The 19,927-nt window shown below is 43.4% G+C and overlaps 3 protein-coding genes across 9 annotated transcripts in view; 2 read left to right on the top strand and 1 right to left on the bottom strand.

Annotated features, from left to right (window-relative positions):
• The first annotated feature begins 1,598 nt into the window (after positions 1-1,598).
• tsr2 (TSR2 ribosome maturation factor) lies at positions 1,599-4,547 on the top strand. The gene is made up of 5 exons (XM_021566973.3): positions 1,599-1,729; positions 2,014-2,104; positions 2,312-2,403; positions 2,543-2,698; positions 2,812-4,547. The coding sequence occupies exons 1-5, from the start codon at positions 1,652-1,654 to the stop codon at positions 2,932-2,934; spliced, it is 540 nt and encodes a 179-aa protein (XP_021422648.2). The 5' UTR covers positions 1,599-1,651; the 3' UTR covers positions 2,935-4,547.
• srpk3 (SRSF protein kinase 3) lies at positions 3,473-14,565 on the bottom strand. Of its 6 annotated transcripts, none has more exons than XM_036947574.2 (16): positions 14,445-14,565; positions 13,625-13,733; positions 12,259-12,950; positions 11,883-11,991; positions 11,590-11,677; positions 11,239-11,326; positions 10,575-10,681; positions 10,074-10,239; positions 9,356-9,381; positions 7,493-7,691; positions 7,092-7,361; positions 6,838-6,935; positions 6,583-6,690; positions 6,363-6,432; positions 4,841-4,933; positions 3,473-4,250 (listed from the first exon to the last, which is right to left on the bottom strand). In XM_036947574.2, the coding sequence occupies exons 1-16, from the start codon at positions 14,458-14,460 to the stop codon at positions 4,066-4,068; spliced, it is 2,424 nt and encodes an 807-aa protein (XP_036803469.1). In that variant the 5' UTR covers positions 14,461-14,565; the 3' UTR covers positions 3,473-4,065. The 6 variants fall into 6 exon arrangements, 4 of the variants coding, with proteins under 4 accessions (XP_036803469.1, XP_036803468.1, XP_036803473.1 ...); XM_036947573.2 differs by having other exon boundaries at positions 13,625-13,736; positions 14,445-14,564; XR_016487493.1 differs by lacking the exon at positions 9,356-9,381 and having other exon boundaries at positions 13,625-13,736; positions 14,445-14,547.
• Positions 14,566-17,435: 2,870 nt separating this feature from the next.
• Positions 17,436-19,927, top strand: part of si:dkey-32e6.6 (extracellular matrix protein 2) — a 39,057-nt gene continuing 36,565 nt past the window's right edge. The window contains exons 1-3 of one of the 2 annotated variants that reach the window (XM_036947572.2): positions 17,436-18,409; positions 18,600-18,814; positions 19,644-19,859. In XM_036947572.2, coding sequence (XP_036803467.1) covers positions 18,079-18,409; positions 18,600-18,814; positions 19,644-19,859 — 762 coding nt within the window. In that variant the 5' untranslated portion in view covers positions 17,436-18,078. Of the gene's footprint in view, positions 18,410-18,587; positions 18,815-19,643; positions 19,860-19,927 lie in introns of both variants that reach the window. The other variant, XM_036947571.2, reaches the window with a different exon arrangement.

The following is a 19,927-nucleotide window of genomic DNA, read 5'->3' as shown; positions in this document are numbered from 1 at the left end:
CTTAATTTTAGAGAATTTGGCAGTAAGTCCAACCAGCCTCACAACCGCAGACCACGTGTCACCATGCCAGCCCAGGACCTCCACATCCGGCTTCTTCAACTGCGTTATCGTCTGAGGCCAACCACCCGGACAGCTGATGAAACTGTGGTATTGCACATCCAAATCATTTTGTCAGAAACTGTCTCAGTGAAGCTCATCTGCGTGTCCGTCATCCTCACCAGGGTCTTGACCTGACTGCAGTGGGCAAATGGGCAAATACTCACCTTCGATGGCCACTGGCACGTCGGCGAAGTGTGCTCTTCACGGATTAATCACGGTTTCTACTGTATTGGGCAGATGGCAGACAGTGTGTATGGTGTTGTGTGGGCGAGCGGTTTGCTGAAGTCAACTATTTGACCTAGATAGTTTGTGTGTATGCATTGACATGTAGGCTACGTGTGCCTTTTTAAAAATGCATGTAGTTTGGTCCTTGACCTGTTCTTGTCTATTGATGTTCTGTATTATGTCATTCTGTATTATGTTTCATGTTTTGTGTGGACCCCAGGAAGAGTAGCTGCTGCTTTTGCAACAGCTAATGGGGATCCTAATAAAATACCAAACATACCAAAAAACTGATGTCACTATGGTGACGGTGGGGTTATGGTATGGGCAGTCATTAAGCTACGGACAACAAAAACAATTGCATTTTATCGATGGCAATTTGAATCCATCACCTCATGTTTCAGCATGATAATGCACAGCTCCAAGAAGCAAGGATCTGTACACATTTCATAGAAGCTGAAAATGGCCCAGTTATCCTATGACCTGCATACATACTCAGCAGACTTGTCACCCATTGATCGTGTTTGGGATGATCTGGATCGACGTGTATGACAGAGTGTTCCAGTTCCCGTCAATATCCAGCAACTCCACATGGTCATTGAAGAGGAGAGGGACAACATTCCACAGGCCACAATCAACAGCCTGATCAACTGTATGTGAAGGAGATGTGTAATGCTGCACACCCGATACTGACTGGGGGGAGGGGGGGATTTGTGACCAATAGGTGCATATTTGTATTCCCAGTCATGTGAAATCCACATATTAGGACCTAATTAATGTATTACGAACTGTAGCTTTATATGAACTGTAACTCAGTAAAATCTTTGAAATTGTTGCATGTTGCGTTTATATTTTTGTTCAATGTATATACAGTATACACTTGATGACTGACAGAGGGCGCTGTGTTGAAGCCACCGTGCCTCCATCTGGGCTCTATTGTAAAACATATTTTGGAAGTTATATAGAAATGCATTTATTAATCTCTACAAGCTTTTTTTGTCCAGGTTTATTATATTACAGGCCTCTTAATTCATACAGTTAAATTATATTTTTATGTGAGCAAAAAGATATATACAAACCTTTGACCTTAAAATATACTATTTTGAGATGACTAATGTTATTTTCCCCACTACAACAAAAAAATATGTAAATATATATAATTTTGTCCAGGGTTTATATGCATAATTTGTCCCAAAACAAAATTTGCCTCATCTATTCTGATGGTGGGGAATGATGGTCGATGACATCTGGGATCAACTTCGTTACCTTGCTTGAGCAAATTCGAATCACTCACTGGTCACTCGTCATGTAATGCCTGATTATTTTCAAAATGGAAGCGCAGAAGACTGCACGTGAACTTTTCACTGAAGCAGTGAGAGCAGTCCTAGAAACTTGGCCTGTTTTACAGGTAGGTGAATATTTCATATATCAAACACTGTATATTCGAGCACAGGCTCTAATGGTGTAATTATTCAGTCGTAGATAGCAATAAGGACATTCATGAGCCGTGCTGATAGCTGGCTACTAAATGTAACTGCGTTAGCTAGCTGTAGTTGTTGGACTGCTGTTTGGTTAGCTAGCTCTATAGCGACAACGTTATAAGCATGTCGGCTTCCTAGAGATCTAATTAAGCAGTATACCGATGTTTGTAGTTACGTGTGTAACAAATAGTGTACAAACGTTGTTTTGCAGATCGCAGTTGATAATGGATTTGGAGGCGTGTACGGCCAACAGAAGGCAGATTGGATGGTGGATGTGGTCCAACAGTATTTTCATGACAACGGTAACCTGACCCATGATTTCCATACATGGCCTAACGTTACCCAAATATCTGTTGTATTATTATATACGTCGCATCTTCCTCTTTGCGTTACCGCACAACTGCTAGTATGAAGCACCCGTGTCTGCTCTGTTCAGGTTACTTGTTGACATGCTGAACAGTCCCAGGCAGACTTTCAGTTCAATCTAATTGAAACTTCTTTGTTTACAGAAAACCTGCAGCCAGATGAAGTGGAGGACTACATAGCAGACCTTATGAACAATGAGTTTGATACAGTGGTGGATGATGGCAGTTTACCTCAGGTGCACATTTAGTTTTCAATTCAGACATTTAAAATGTCAACACACAATATTGGGGCTACCTGAAGGTCTGTTTCATTTTCAACTAAGCGCATTCTTAATGTCAAAATGTCTCTAAATCAATGCTTTCTTCATTGATCAGGTGGCACAGAAGGTTAGCCAGATCTTTACACAGTGCCAACAAGGAAAGCTTGCAGAGGTCAAAGATCAGATAGTCAAACTTAACAAGAGTGCAGAACGAGCCAAGGTCACACCTCAACCAAACGCTGCTGAAGAGTGTAATAGCGATGAAACAGAGGTAAGGATTTTATTGGTATAAGATGTCAAATTGACTATTTGAATGCTAGTCAGTCGTGTCAATTCTGAAAAGGTTGTGATTGTGGCATTGTAAATCTTGTCATTGCAATCCAGTTCATGGAGTGTGAAGCAGCAACGTCAACAAACCCCCCGCGTAGTTCGGCACCCAAACAGACAGATCAACCCCAGTCTCAAGAGGAAAACGATGGTTGGACCACAGTGGTGCGCAGGAAGTGACATTACTGTGGAAGTGCTGAGTGAATTGGGATTTTACTGCCTCCGAACACTGTCGCCGTTTTGTTTTATACGTGTCTCTCCAATGGTTCTGTCATATTGGGAGGATGGACATATGTTCTGATGAAAACCTGGACACGTAACCTATACCTCGAGTTCACATTTATGCAGGTGTCAAAAGAGGTCTTATCAGGGCATCTTCTGAGGAACTGTCACTGTTTACAGGAATTTCATTGTTTTTGGTACATGGAAATCCAGTTCAGTAGCAATTAAATAGCCATCACACATCACTCACCTACAATGCCGAGGCAGGCCCCCACCCCTCTGAGGGGTTGGGTTAAATGCGGAAGATATCAGTTGAACAACTGACTAGGTATCCCCTTTCCAATAGTATGTATTACTGAGTAAGGGATAGAAAGTGTTCCTTTGCACTGATCCATGTTCTATTTTCATATGAAATTAATAGAGGTCTACCTGCTACAACATGTCTATTTACAGTATAGTAGTCGGCAGTGTTAAATATAAAACTTAAACAGCCAACTTAATGGTGAATTTATTTAATGTACTTAACTCACCATCTCTTGGCCGCATGAGTGGCATATAGTACTCTAAAACTGGTTTAAAGATTTATTCTGAAGAATACAGGTTGTAAGATATCTGGTCTTTCTTCCAGTCATGTTTAAAGACATTTTATGTTCACAAAATAAGCATTCCACATACAGTTTGGCGACATGTATAAAACAAAGTGAAGGATATTTTTTTTGTATACTTTTTTTTGTACACCTGGCATATCAAGGCACTATTTTAACAAATGTGACTCAGCACAATGAGAAGTAGATCATCCATTTTAAAACAAACTACAGATATCATATTCATCCCAACCATTTATAGAACCTGTAATGCTGCTTTAATAAATACAAAGAATCTGTAGATTTAGGTTACTGCTACTTATGTGCTCAGAGTAATGGTAACGTCAGTTTATATTAACTTTAGATAAATAATCAACGTTTCATTTAGAAAAGATCTCCATCTAGGCTGAGAATAACCACACGGACTTAGTGGTACAGTATGGACTCAGTGGTATACAGTAAAGGTTAGACGCATGGTAGTTGTGTTGTGGTGGTGGACAGTAGTCTACAAGTTGAGCCAGGGGTGCTGCAAACACTGAGCGGCAGTGGCTCTCTTTTCTGGTGTGACGTCCAGCATGGTGAGGAGGAAGTCACTGAACTGGGCCGCCTGCTCCAGTGGCCACTCATACTTCTCCAACAGCACCTCAAACAGACCCCATGGCTTCAGGTTGGCTATGTGTCTCAGCTCACCTTCAAGAGGGAAAAGAATGCATTGTTCCAGTGAGCTAAACATTAAACCACAAAAATAGGGACAGTCTCTCAGATCATCATTTTGGGGGTTGCCGAGTGGCATAGCCCTCTAAAGGCACTGCATCTCAGTGCTAGAGGCGTCAATACAGACCAGGCTGTATCACAACCGGATGTGATTGGGAGTCCCATAGGGTGGCGCACAATTGGGTTCGGGTTTAACTTCATTGTAAATAAGAATTGTTTCTTTAAGTGCCTGTAACTTGCCGAGTTATATAATAAATCCTATTAGGCACCATACAGGTATGTCAGCTTGTGCTAGTCATTTTGAGGATATTTCTGTCGACATCTGTTCTAGGAACACTGAAGGAAAATATAGTGGTACATTCTAAGCAGATGAGTAATACGAGACAGGACATGTGAATTGTAGTACTGTAACATCTAAATCAGTCTGACATTTCTTGTTGACGCATTGCTCAACAAGGCATTTTTCTCTGGAACCACAGACTTCTGTGACATAGCTTTTACATACAGTACAAAACCATTACGGATACATTTGACTTTTTTTGCACCTATTTTACTGTCAGACTTACCTCGCCTGTCAAAGTATTCTCGTGAATATCTCCCAGACAGAGCAAAAGGGGGCGGAATGGCTCCCATTAACTCAATGATGTGTGCAATGTGATCTGAGAGAACAAAAGAGAGCATTACGTCCCTGTTAAATTCTCATTAAAATAACTCACTATGTAACAATTTACAAATGAATGGCTTCCTGTTCTGTGTGGAATCAGAAGTTGTCTAGCCTGAACAGCTTATTTACACACAAGCATGAAACATACAAAACCTCTCATTGTGGACCCCAAGATCAGGTATTTCACAATTTTGTTATAGTCCTGAACAAGCTCACATGAGTAAGGGCTTTTTGATAAGTTGCCTATTGGAATCAGGTGTGTTAGCCCTGGAATAGATCACATAACCGGGGATGCCAGCCATTCCAGGTAAGAGGTTTGAGAACCACAGGCCTAGGCGATACAAGGAGAGTACAGATCCCTCAAACTCAACTGTGGACCTCGAAGCCAGTTCCACTGCATTGTTCCCGTCTAAAATCAGGGATTGATTTAGACCTGGGACACCAGGTGGGTGCAACTAGTTATCAGAGATACTCACTTAGAAATTCTTGTTTTGAAAGAAAAAAGTCCTTTTGTCCATTAAAATAACATCAGAAAGTTTAATTAAATAGTACCCTCAGAACACCAGTCTCAACGTCAACAGTGAAGAGGTGACTCCTGGATGCTGGCCTTCTAGGCAGAGTTGCAAAGAAAGTCATCTCTCAGACTGGCCAATAAAAATAACAAAATGATGGGCGAAAGACAGACACACTGGACAGACTAAATCTGCCTTGAAGCTCAGCATCCCGGAGTCGCCTCTTCACTGTTGATGTTGAGACTGGTGTTCTGAGGGTACTATTTAATGAAGCTATCAGTTGAGGACTTGAGACATCTGTTTCTCAAACTAGACACTAATGTACTTGTCCTCTTGCTCAGTTGTGCACCGGGGCCTCCCATTCCTCTTTCTATTCCGGTTAGAGACAGTTTCTTGGCCATTTCTAGCATGGAATAGCCTTCATAGAATAGAATAGCCTTAATTTCTCAGTACAAGAATAGGCTGAAGAGTTTCAGTTACTCAACTAGTCTAAAGGCCTGTTTTATTGCTTCTTTGTCAGAACAGTTTTCAGCTGTGCTAATAATTGCAAAAGGGTTTTCTAATGATCAATTAGCCTTTTAAAAATGATAAACTTGGATTAGCTAACACAACGTGCCATTGGAACACGAGTGATGGTTGCTGATAAATGTAGATATTCCATTTTTTTTTTAAATCAGCCGTTTACAACATTAACGTCTACATTGTATTTCTGATCAATTTGATGTTATTTTAAAAATGGACAAAAATATTTCTTAATAAAAAAAAAAAAGACATTTATTTAGTGACCCCAAACTTTAAAAAACATATGGGGTATTGGAAATGATGTAGACAATTACATTGATGGAAGCAACAATCTGCAATATTAAAGCGGATCCACCCTTTTACTATTATTTGAATACCCCTGGTACAGACCTTCATCTCTAGTGTAGTCCTCTCCTGAGTGGGGCTCAAACAGGTAGTCCCCTGTAGCCAACTCAAACGCCTGCAACAAATGTCACGTTGATCAAAAATACAATCCACAGAAGGGCAACGTTACAGTGGGAGATCTCAGAAGAAACAGGACACATACATAGGATGATGTGAAGAAGAAGGTGGTGGTTTTGAGTGGTCCCGTCACGGTTTCCTAGCTTACCATGCAGGCTACGCTCCAGATGTCTGCTGGAGTGCCGTATTCTGCCCCTATCAACACCTCCAGGGCACGGTACTGACGTGTCTGGATGTCTTCTGTGAAGTGTTTGTGCTGGGGAAGTAGAGGGGGTGGGGGGCTGATTAACACCATGCTGTTCTGTACCATCTCCACACATCACAAGAGAACAGCTCCAAGTCCAGGTTATCATGAGAACCGAACATACAGAGCTTGTTATTCCCGCTGAAAACAGTCACTTACCACCCAACAGGCATTGCCCAGGTCTGCTATCTTGATGCGTATTTTGTCAGCATTCTGTGGTTCCAGGGGATTGACCAGGAAATCTGCTGCGCTGAACACTAGAGTGACACAGACATACAATTTAGCTCATAATCACAACAACAACCTCACCATCTAAATACAGAGAACAGTAAAGCAACTGAATGCTGGTGCCAGATATACACAGGGCAACAGACAGGATCACAAACGAGAGAGATGCCTAGTGAGATACTGACTGCTGGGGGACAGTCCGGAGCGTTGGCTGTCTCTCCCGGTGGAGTAGCCTGACAGGGTAGACAGTGCTGACTCAGACGTGGCTGACAGTATGGAGCCAGCAGACATCCCCGACATCCCAGAGCCAGGGCTGCAGAAACGCATGGGGTTGTGGCCGTTCCAACCCTCCTCGATCCACAACGAGCCAGACTCCGGGTTGGCCTTGGTGTTAGCCGTGGACGAGACGTGGGTGTAGCAGTTCCCGTTTTCATTCCCCTTCACCACAGAGGAGTCTGGCAGAATAAATGGTATCAACAACATATGGATTTAATACAGAAACTCAACCAGGAAATACAGCTGCTACCAAATCACCGTTATGAAGGGATTGGCATTGCAGTGTCACTAGTAGAGGTGAACCACTCACTGTTGGCGTTCCTCTCTGGGTCCCCAGCGTCGTCGTCCTGTCCGCAGGGGGTGCGTAGAGGGTTGGAAGGGTCTGGTGGAGAAGTCCCGTCCAGATCCTCCATCTTCTGAAGGTCCACCAGTCTCTCCTCCAGCAGACGCTGCTGCCGCTTGGCCTTCCTCTTCAGCTTCTTCTTCTTGTTCTTGGTCACCTTGCCGTTCTAGACACACAGATGGACAGAGAGAGATACAGGGTTAGGCAAGGACGTCTGGAGCTTTCCCAATCATGATGCCAGCCTGACTGACCATGTGATGCTCCCTGACACGGATGACTCCAGGGCACAGGACCAGAGGGTCCAACACAGAGAGTACATGCCCGGCAGAAAAATAGCAGAGTGTGCAGAAAGGAAGTACCAAACTGAGAAATATTCAGTGTTAGCCCGTCTTCAGTCTCTCTCACACAACAAGTCTTCCTCAGACAGGTGAGCTTTAATACGTTGTAGTAATATTATAGAGTTCAGATGGCGTTAATAACTATCTACAATGGGGCTCAATTACATTTCACATGATTACTTTTGATTCTAATCCTCATTTCCATGGCAGAATCACTGCCCTACAACAAACAGAGTTTTGATTGCAAGTAAAACTTGTGGGCACTTCGGAAGCAGACTAAACATGATCCCACCGCAACCTCTCTATATCCTGCTAGCTAGATGACCACGCTATTCTGAGCTCCAGCATGTTACCGTTGACAGTTCTCCAGTAGGTCTCTTACAGAAAGTCCATCCCATTTGACAGTATCCCTCAAAACTGACCTGGTGAACTCACGCGCCCACGGCTGTCTGAACAGGCTTTGGCTCAGTGGGTTAGCTAGCTTTGCGGTGATCTGCTGAGGCAGCTAACGTGAGCCACGCCTGGAATTTGAGGAAGGGCCAACTGTACCACAAGGGATCAGATGGCATTCTGTTTTCCAACTGAATAACAGTGCTACGGCTCTAAACATCCCCCAGCCATGGCCGGGGGGGGCAACAGCACACGCTCCAGTTCAAAAGTCCTTGAGGTTGTTTATACCACTGCATATACTGTAGTCTACTTGTTAATGGATTTGGTGTCTACGCTACAGTAATACATTAAAGTATGGTGCTCTTTAAGTGCCAAATGCCAATTATGTGATCATTCATGAGGCCTGTTTGCATTGTTCAAAACAAACATTCTAAGAACTGCATACAGTGGGCTAGAAGCCTTCTTGGTACTGGAGGTATATTACAGAGAAACGGGATGGGTTGTTTTCACCTGCCGTGATGAACATTTCCTATTTCAAATACCAATTTTAAAAAGTACTCAAATTAGATCCATATGAAAGAAGAGAGCCTATTGGCTAAAACTGTATCAAGTCAAAGTGCTGACACTTCCTCACATCAAAAAAAAATGGTGTGAAAACCCTACAAACCCAATAAAGAAACTGGGTAAATGATTATGTTCTTTGTTGGACAGCAACAGTAGGCTGAAATGATGCTTACATAGAAACCACAAGTCAGCCATGGGGCGAAGCATTGTCCGGTGATAAGGTATTACTGTGAAGTGTCTGACTGTGACGATTCCCTCTCTTTGATGTTTTACATGTCGTTTAGAAAGACAACTACTGTTTTGACATGCAGAGACAGATGATACACTACCTGAGTAGGAGACGAACCACTAAAGAAACACACACACACCAACCATCACAACGCCAGAAAATCATCGTTAGGCAACATGATCACATCACACAAAAGCTGAGGTGAGTTATGATCAATGTTAAAGCACTGTTCACCAAAAGTGTTTTTTTTTTTTTGTTGCAAGACTATCCCTTCTGTGGCAGGCAGGCAGTACTTCAGTCTGAACATACCTGGTTCTCCCTTGGGGCGGTGCTAACTGCCATCAGAAAACGAGGTAAAAAAGGAAGGGAGGGACAGTAAACCGTAATGACCACAAAAACAAACACACAAGAAAAACAGGACAAAGTTAGAAACCAAATAGAGACAGAAGAAATGACGATGAGCAGATTTGATAGCAGAAAGTATGCGAAAGAGAGAAGAGACAGACGCATAGGAAACATCTAAACATGCAAGTAACAAATCACCACAGATTTACATCGACAGTTTTGGCTAAATTTGAGAGAGCAAAGTCTTTTGATGGAGTCAAAGTGAATATAGATAGTTGTCTGTATGTGTACAGCAGGGGTTTCAAACATCAACAGTGTTTTCAGCGAGGTCCAGAAGACCACAGACATTTTCTAAATATCCTTGCCATCAAAATTCCTCTGTGCATTATGAAGAGACTATATGTAGACCCATTATCATTTCTACAGTTTCTATTTGGTTTTAACCAGTAAAATGGTCATCAACACCCCTGGTGTACAGTATAACATTCACATTACTGTGAAGTCAAGTCATTTGTCAAGTCCAATTAAAATGTTAACAATTACAGCACACATACAGACACACATGAAGCACTCACAAGATGACCCTATGCTACAACCCCTCAGAACAAGTTTGACTAATAACAAAACGTATGTTTAAGTTGAAAGTCTAGATGTTTTCATCATAATGAACCAACCAGCTCACCTGAGGAGCCCGAGGGAGGAGGGGCTCCTGACTGCTGCCACACAGTGGCCTCTGCAGCCAGCCGTCTGACGTACACCTCATCTACATCCAGCAGGATGTTCTCCGGCTTGATGTCGGTGTGGATGATCTTACATTTGGTGTGCAGGTAGTCCAGGCCCTGCAGAACCTGTGGAGGGCAAGACATGGAGTATGTATAAGGGTGGTTGAAATGGATACTTGGAACTGGCCGGGTTTCTAGTAAAGCGTTACTGACTACTGGATCATTAACATATCTGCTAGCAATGGTAATATCTAATACGGTGATCATATTTTCCAGGTTAACTGGCTGTTTTCTAAACGCTGCACCTGTGAAACCGGCTTGATATGCTATAAAACACAGGAGAAAGTGCTGTGGTATTCCTTACCAGTCGGAGAATGCTCTTCACATAGAATAGACGCTGTGTCAAACCTGCTTGATGTGCTATAAACAAAAGGGGAAAGAGCTGTGGTATACCACTGTACCTGTCGGAGAATGCTCTTCACACAGACTAGAGGAAGACCCATGTAGTTGGACTTGATGATCCACTTCAGCAGCTGGTGACCCAGAACCTCCAGCACCATACACACATCTGACACACCAGTTAAGGAGAAGCGGATTCACTCAAACTTACACATATTTATTTACCATGCCTGCATTTTTATATATCTGAAAGTAGTGTGTAAAAAAACATGGACAAATTAAAAGCCACCTAATGACTTAGTCATGATTCCTGCATTTTCACAGACCCTGTGACCAAAACACAGGTATTGTGTCCGTGTGAATGGTTCTGCTTTTTTGCAGGTAAATTCATAAATTCAACACTTCCATTGTTTAACACCTCCTTAATTTGAACTGCAAACAGCCCCCATGGTTTAAACCCCCCCACGGATTAGTATATAAGGGGTCTACCTGCAAAATAAGAAGTACATTAGGGGCTGTTTGAAAGGGGGTCATATAAACATGGCCTTATATTCTTTTTACAGGTAACATACCACATCTTCTGTCTGAAATGGGTGAAGGAAAACAGGGAAAATAGTAGTACAGGCAAGTAGGAGGAGATTAACAAGATGTGCAAGGTCCACCAAACCCAGTCGATTACAGGGTCCACCAAACCCAGTCGCAGCCGGTAAGCAGCAGAAAGGATACGCACGCCATTGACCCCGGATATCTTAAAGTCATCAATAAGCTGTACAATGGTCTCTCGTTTGGGGTCTGTAGGGTCACTGTCTCGCACCTTAGGCCACAAAATAAGCGCAGAAAAGTTACTTCAATTCAGAAACCGTGTGATCTATCCGTATATGCTAGAGATGTTTGTTAGAATGTACTAGACTACAACTCCCCAGAGTGTTGGGCTAGCTTAGCCATCTACACAGTACAATGATTATGACATCAATCAATTTCACCAAACAACTATGCCATTTGCTTTGGAGGATGCCCTTGGGCTTGTAGCCATTAATGAATGATGTCTGTGGGTGAAATAAATAGGAATGCACTCACACATCTGAGCAGTTTAATCTCATCCAGCGCCGTCTCTGTGTAATGCAGAGCACTCTTCACCACTTTCAGTGCCACAAAGCGCTTCCTCCTACACACAAACACAATCATGTCATGACTCAAACTGGATTTAAAAAAAATAAAAAACTTGGCCAATAAATGAAAACTTAACCATTCAGCACTGAATTAAACAAGATAGGAATGAAAAACATTAAAAAAGGATAAATATCATTAGGCTTCTCGTTTGTGTATTACTGGTATAGTTTAACAGATGCACTCGAAAATCAGTCACTTACTGCAGGTCCCAGCATAGCCATACAGTAGAGAAGTGACCCCAACCAAGCTTTCTGACTACGTGATATCGGCCATTGAACAAGTCTCCAATCTTCACTGGGTAGTACCCACCTGAAATATACATAGACTTTCACTCACACAGGCTTATTAGCATTATTGCATCATCCTCGTTGATAAATTATATTGTGAGGTCGACATACTGTATCTACAATATCATAAGTATTATTACAAAATCCATGTGGTGACTGCATTCATTACATAACCACCAACACAAGTAATTCCACTCCCTGCTGATTTTTCAAATAGAATGACCTTGACCCTCACTTTCCTAATCTGCCACACTATTGCATCGATCCATTAGACAATTATATAGCCTACCTTTGCAGTAATCCGATGGGTCCTCCTGCTCCTCATCATCTGATCCGAGCAGCTCTGTTGGTGGAGGGGTGAAGTCAGGTGGGGGTGGGCTGAGAGCCTGCGGAGAGGTGGTCTGAGATGAGGAGGTCAGTGGTTTAGGTGGAGTAGAGAACAGAATTGGAGGGATCCCTAGTGAGGGTGCTATGGGAGAGGACAGTACGGGAGAGGACAGTACGGGGGTGGACAGTACGGGGGTGGACAGTACGGGGGTGGACAGTACAGGGGTGGACAGAGTGTCAGAGGAGGGAGTTAGTGGTATAGGAAGTGGCCTGGTGGTTAAAGCGGAAGGACATAAGAGATGGGGAGGGCTCTGGGAGAGGTTGAGTTGGGCAGGGGGTTGGAGGTCCGGGGGCCTCTGGGACAGGTTGAGTGGGGCAGGGGGTTGGAGGTCCGGGGGTTGGCGGTCCGGGGGCCTCTGGGACAGGTTGAGTGGGGCAGGGGGTTGGAGGTCCGGGGGCCTCTGGGACAGGTTGAGTGGGGCAGGGGGTTGGAGGTCCGGGGGCCTCTGGGACAGGTTGAGTGGGGCAGGGGGTTGGAGGTCCGGGGGCCTCTGGGACAGGTTGAGGGCAGGGGTGGGAGAGGTTTTTGGTGGAGTCGCAGGCCTGTGTATTGTGAGGATGCGACACAACTCATCTGCGGTGGGAATCTGGGACCTGAAACAAAAACACAGAACAGCCTGATGAAACAACCGTCTCAATATGGTTTCTGTTTGCCTTTAGGAAGGTGGTGACGATGCATAAACAATAACAACCAGCAAAATATCCCTTCATCTGAAAAAAAAAATAGACTAATTACATCAGTTATATTTAACTAGTTATCTAAAAGACTGACTTGACATTCAGCAATGTAAATACTGTGATTCTCTTGTAAACAGAAGCATGCGTGCGCTTCAACACAGGCAATGAGGGGTTTGTGTTTTATTATGAGTGAGACGTGCGTCACATTAAATTAAAGTGGAGTGCTGACTGTGGCCTGCCTCCAAAATTCATTGGGGGGGGATTATGCAATTACCAAGGGATAATGATTGTCCAAGTAGTGCACCCCTTATATCTACATTTGCACGGTCCCCACACGTATTTGTAACAGAAGTGAAATGGGTATTGTTAAGGTTTGCCAGGGTTAAACTGAAATAGGCACAGAGCAGAAAAGGGGGAGGCATGAGTCAATGTGCTTATCTGGAGAGGTGAGTCGCTCCACCGCCCCCATGTATTTATAGCACAGACATAACTACTAGCTAGACAGAACCAGCTGCAAGAACTGATACATGCTGGTAGCCGACGCATAGGCAGGGAATGGGAATAACGTTAGAGTAGCCAACGTTGCTCACCCAATATCCAAACTGGGGAGGTTGTCACCGGATCCTTTTCGATGTTTCTTTCCTTTCTTCTTATGCTTCTTACTGTGGGTGCTATGCGGGTTGTTATTACCGCTGGACACTGCTGGCGATCAGGGAATATATCATTAACTACCATATATCCAAAAGGCTAACGTTACGGCTATCATAGAGCTGCCTTGTAGTATCTGCAGTACTCAATCGCATGGACAATCCGCTAGGGTTAGTGCAATACGGGATCCTTGGGACGTCCCTAACCGTAACCCCCTACCACAACCCTTACATAACCCTAACCTAAAACCCTTGATTTCACCATTTTTAAAATGTCAACTTCAATGGGGTGACTTAGGTACGTCCAAAGGATCCAGAGTTGCAAGGAGCAATCAGCTAGCGCTAACTGGAAATATTACATTTCCATTTGCAAATTGGACTAACGTTACTTGCCAGCTGCGGATTTATTTGTGTGTGAAATCTGAATACATATCGTTGACGTGTAAAACTTAGTAACAAGACGGACAAATATTGGAAAGAAAACACATTGCCACTGGAAATATTTTTAACATATTAGCTAGCTCGTTAGCTGGCTAGTTTAGCTAGCAAGGAGTGTCTGTGCTAGCTGGTTAGCTTGCGTGCGCCAGACAGCTGGCTGGCTAACGTTAGCTAGGCTTTTTTTTATTATACAATGACAGAAACATACAAATCAATTCTACCTCAACGATGAGATAAATTAGTAGTCATGCGACCATCTTTATCATTTACATTGTGTTAAACGGTAGATACAAACATAATATTTGGCATGTTTTAAAACTCTCACCGTTCATCGATATCATCAGTGCAGCTGTCACCGCGCACACTGCTGGCAGGCTGCATTTAGGTTCGCGCCTGCGCTGTAGTTATGAGCACAAGCGCTTTGGGAACAGTGGTGGGGTCAACTGAGCGGTGGTAGGGCCATGGAACAGTGGTCACTGGCCAGGGGGATATGGGTATGGCAAGTCATTTAAACGTAATCTGTAAAATCTACCCTGGTCAATTGTCATTTCGATTAACCTGGCATGTATCTACCATCCAGGCTGTATCACAGTGCAGCAGGTAGCCTAGTGGTGGTTTGAGCGTTGGTCCAGTAACCGAAAGGTTGCTGGATCAAATTAAAAATATGTTGTCCCTGAACAAGCAGTTAACCCACTGTTCCTTGGTAGGCCGTTAATGCAAACACGAATTTGTTCTTAACTGACGTACCTAGTTAAATAAAGGTTCAATTTAAAATCACAACTGGCTGTAATTGGGCCATGTTTGGCTGGTGTAGGCCTTCATTGTAAATAATAGTTTGTTCTTAACTGAAAGAATGTTATTGAAGAATATAACTTAAATATAAATAAATCCCTAATGAGATTTAGTATAACATCTGTGGCCTATTCCATTGTTTTTGTTGGTAACAAAACAATGTATAGTATAGTGATTTTGCCTATCTCATGGACTGTAAATCCTTGCATTCATAGCTCCATCAATGAAATTAGTATGCAATGATGGTGGTTACATTTCCCCAGCCCCACCCCTCAGCTTTGGCTATACCAAACCAAGTGGATGGGCTGTGGTGTGGAAGACCAGTATAGTTAACAATAGATTGAGGCTTCCTGGTCGCTTGTGCCAACTCATGGCTTGTTTATCATGGTTATGCTGAAATAATAGCTTGACCCAACGTTGTTTGTTTTTCGATGTAGAATTGTACTGAGTAATGGTGATGTTTGGCTGGACAGAGGTTTAGCATAAGAACGTTGAATGTGATACATTTGGGGGAAATGTAATATAAATGTCATATACTGGAAGGGGTTGGCACAGGTCAGATTGTCTGTCTCTGCCACACTGACTCCTGTCTGTGTCTACAACCCTGTTGTGGCAAGGACAGGAGTATGAGGAGCTACAGCAAGAGGGGGAATGTGGGAGGATGGACACATTTTGATAGACATTGGAAAGGGAGGAGAAATAGGAGACAAAAATAAGAGACGTAAGAACATGGTGAACTTTCTGGCTTGAGTGTCTGGGATTGTGCGCAATTAGGTGGTTGACTCATAAAAAACAAATACAAATGGAGGCAAGGAAACAAGAGAGGATAGGAGGAAAGTAGACAGTGAGGGGAGGGAGGGTTGAGAAGAGGGAGGAAGGGTTGAGAAGAGGGAGGGAGATGAGGTGAGAGGAAAGATTGGGAAGACTAGAGTTGTGGTTTACTGCATGTTCTTGTCAGACAGTCAAATTTAGGTTTGTTGTCTCGTGTCTCTCCAGTGTTTACTCTGGTAAGTCACTTCAGGACAAGCATCTGTCTGTTTGAGTGTTTACTGTAAAAAGAACAACACCTCTGTCTGCTCCCAAATGGACCTTTTGGACTGGAGGTCTGGATGTGCTGGGATTGTCACCCTCTATGACGTTATAGGACTAGTCGTTAATGCACGCACACACACACAGGCACAAACACATGCACACACAAACAAAAATCACACAAATGCACTCTTGTGCACATACACTCAGTCACTCATTCACTCACTCAGTCTGTCACTCACTCAGTCACTCATTCACTCACTCAGTCTGTCACTCAGTCAGTCACTCACTCACACTAAATATGGGCATGTAGTGGCTGTGTTGGTTTTTGACCTGGGACTCCTCTAGAATATTATATAGGGTTTATATTCACATCATTTGATATTTCTTTAAATTCACACCTTGTAACCCTGCATAGTTGTTGTCTGTGATATACAGTGTGGGATGAATATACACACGTTATAAAGATGCTTGTGTGTGTTGCTGAGGTTATAACAGATGACGTCTGAGCAAGTGCTTGGCAATGACATATACACATAGCTAATATATATACAGTGTGTGTGTGTGTGTGTGTGTATTTACTATGCAAACAGAGAGTGGCAGTCAGCCAGTTTCACTCTGCAGTGTGAGGTTAGTCAACAAAAGTGGCACCTGCTTGGTTCAGTCAGTGTGTGTTTGTGTGTGTGCTGTATATATGCAGAGATTGTATAATATGTGTGTTTGAGGGAGATGGGGTTTGTTAGCAATTTTATGTGTGTTACAGCCTTGACAAGGCTATTTTTCATTTTTAAAATGGTCTTACCTCTCTTCGTAGATACTGTAGATGCCAATGGAAGGAGGCCAGACAGGGGTGTCTCCAACCAGAGCAGATACTGTCTGCTTTCTCTTATGTAGGCACAGATCCAGGATTAGTTTGCTCAAAGAACGCAAAACTGACACAGGAGGTTGGTGGAACCTTAATTGGGGAGAATGGGCTCGTGGTAATGACTGGAATGGAATTAGTGAAATGATAAGAAATACATCGAACACATGGTTTCCATGTGGTTAATGCCATTCCATCTGCTCCGTTCTGGACATTATTATGAGCCGTTCTCCCCTCAGCAGCCTCCTGTAAATACTAACCATAGATCGGAGTCTGAGGGAAGCTTCATCCTTACTCCCTATGTCGACCAGGAACACCCCACCAAACCCATTTGTCTATGACAGACAAAATAGCATGACAGACCACTGTCTCCTGCAAACACAAATTATGTCATCCTCACCATAGTGTGTAAGATAATTTCTGATTATTTCCCTCCCTATTTCTCTTTCTAGTTGCCCCCCTTCCTGTCTCTCCCTCTCCCCACCTGTTTCTTTCTCTCCCCCCCCCCTCTCTCTCCACACCGCTCTCTCTCTCAATCTCCTCATCTCTCTCTTTAATGTATCTCCCCACCTCTCTCACTCTCTCCCCCCACCCCGCTCTCTCTTTCTCTCTCACTCTCTCTATCGCCCCACCTCTCTCTCTCCACCCAGGTGTTTGTTAGTTTAAGGCAATGAGGACAGGACTAGAGAGGGCAGGAGAGGACAGAAGGGGAAAGGAGAGGAGGGCAGAGGACAGGAGAGGAGGGGTGATCTGTGTTTTCTGGAGAGATGAACGAAGGCCTTTGTTTAGAATGTGAGAACATACTTTTTTCCCCTCTCTCTCACTCTCCCCACCTCTCTCTCTCCTCTCTGTGCACTCCTCCTTCTCCTCTTCCATCCCCTCTTTTCTCACTCTTTATCCATTCTCATCTCTCACTTTTAGTTCTGCTGGTACAGTATCCTCTGGGGAGTGTGCTTAAGGAGTCCGGAGTCTCTTGGGAGTTCTGTTGTCCACGTCTCCTCTTCTGCTTCGCAGGTTTACTCTTTGCCTGATTTTTGCTTCTGCCGGTGCTGCTATATTCAGGAGGATCTTTGTTACTTCTCTTTACTCCAAGACTGGACTGGAGGTGGTTTCAGAAACACAGCCCAGGTCTCAAAGTTTTTCCTTGTCTATAGTCATTTTTTTCTTGGACTAACTATCCCAGTTAGTTTGTCTTGGACTATCCCAGTTAGTTTGTCTTGGACTGGGTTTTGGATTTGACCAGCCGTGGGCTCAGATCCAGAAACCTGACGTGGCGATGCTGAGATTTTGGGTTCTGTGTCTGTGTGTGAGTGTTCTCAGTGTAGGCGTTCTAACTCTGATCCCCCAAAAACACGAGATAGAAAATGAGGTACAACACGATGTGGAACATGTGCATGGAACATGGACCATGGAACATGAAGCGAGGGAACCCGATAAAATCTATGCAGAGACTCTAGCAACCCACCAACCTGCCACATACACTCCTATTATGGACACACATGCCACAGTCCCAACTCTGACAGACATACCTCTTACAGAAACAACTGTGATAGGTACAGCTATTACGGAGTCAGACGTACCTGTGGTCGCCACATGTCTTTCATCAGGTGAGTCATTCTCTGTATGCCTCTTCTATGCATTCTCTGAGTGCTCTCTATAGTTTTACATGTCTGTAAAAAAAAAACTTGCAATCCACCAAAACAGTGAGGATTTTAAGAGTCTAAATCCTTGAAATGTCCTTTCTAAAATATATTTTAACCTTAATCTCTAATTCTAAAATCTAAGTGTCTCTCTCAGCCCTACCCCTCACCTCATTACCGAATGATGAAGAAGGCAGGGATCAGGAAAAAGGCAGAGAGGACAAGAATCCAAGAATTGAAGAGGAGGAGGAGAAGGGGAGAGTGAGGGATGAGCAGATGAGAAAGGACAGAGAGATGGAGGCGAGCAGAGGGAGGAGAGGAGTGACGGGAAGGAGACATGCAGCAACTGTAGAGGCCACTGCGTACAGAATGGTAGGTATACAGACCTCTTCAGTTCTCCTTCATTGACACACCGTGTTTTGCATTGGATGCTTCTTAATCCACCACGTCTGGCGATGTAATGTTTCCACATCTGCGTTGAAAGGTGGCAGAGCGAGACATCCCAGAAATCGGTCTTCTCACGAATACGTCTGTAGCATCCGAACGGTTTGACCTACAAAACTATTCTGATCACTCCATGGAAAGGGGACCCCCACAAGTGTCAGGGGACTCATCTGAAGTCGGTACAGTTGACGTGAAAACGTCTGTTTGTAGCGTCCAAACCATTTGGTCTACACTATGGAAAGGGGAGATTCTCACGAACACGATGGTGTTCTCCGTTTTGCTCTATGACCCCCACACATGTCACAGTGCTTGTCTGAAGGTAATCGGTACTGGTTAAAAAAAGTATGAAGGTAGTTTTGTGCCAAACAAAAAAGGGGTTAAATATGTATGTATGTAAGTAAAAATATATATATATATATTAGCTGAGCTTTCTTATATCTCCTTGATATAAGACAGACACTTTAAAACCTTGCTTCTTATGATTTATTTTGTTGACTGTCTTTTATGCCATTTATGAATGTGTTATTCAATGCGTTTCTCTTATAGTAGCAAAGGCCAAATTCAATATTTTATCAAATAGTTTAAAAACATATTTAAAAGATTGTGGGATACCTAAAGGGGTCATAAAATTCAAAATCAAATACCTAAAGGATTCATAGTATGACCATCTTAAAACAATTCCATATGTCAGTTTAGAACCTTTTAAGAATTATTCATCCTTTTCTATTGGTTCTTCCTTTTCCCTCCCCTCATGCAGGCAGGTCTGGGGCGCCCCCTACCTGGCTGGAAGAAGCGAGGTACAAATGGGGGAGCTGAACAGGAAGGTGTTCTCAGGACCATACTAAAGGAACTACACAGTGATAAGGACAGACTAATGGACACAGAGAAGGCAGAGGAAGAGGAAGATGAGGAGGAAGATGAAGATGAAGACGATGAAGAGGAAGATGATTCTGAAGAGGAGGAAGAGGAGGAGGTGCGGGATCGTAATGAACAGGATCCTTTCATCAGGCAAAGCATGATGATAACAATAATGATGATGAT

This window comes from Oncorhynchus mykiss, chromosome 16, assembly GCF_057628025.1.
Source record: "Oncorhynchus mykiss isolate SJ-2025 chromosome 16, ASM5762802v1, whole genome shotgun sequence".
Lineage (NCBI taxonomy): Eukaryota > Metazoa > Chordata > Actinopteri > Salmoniformes > Salmonidae > Oncorhynchus > Oncorhynchus mykiss.
Note: the sequence above shows the minus strand (reverse complement) of the source record. Positions and strands in the feature narration are given on the sequence as shown.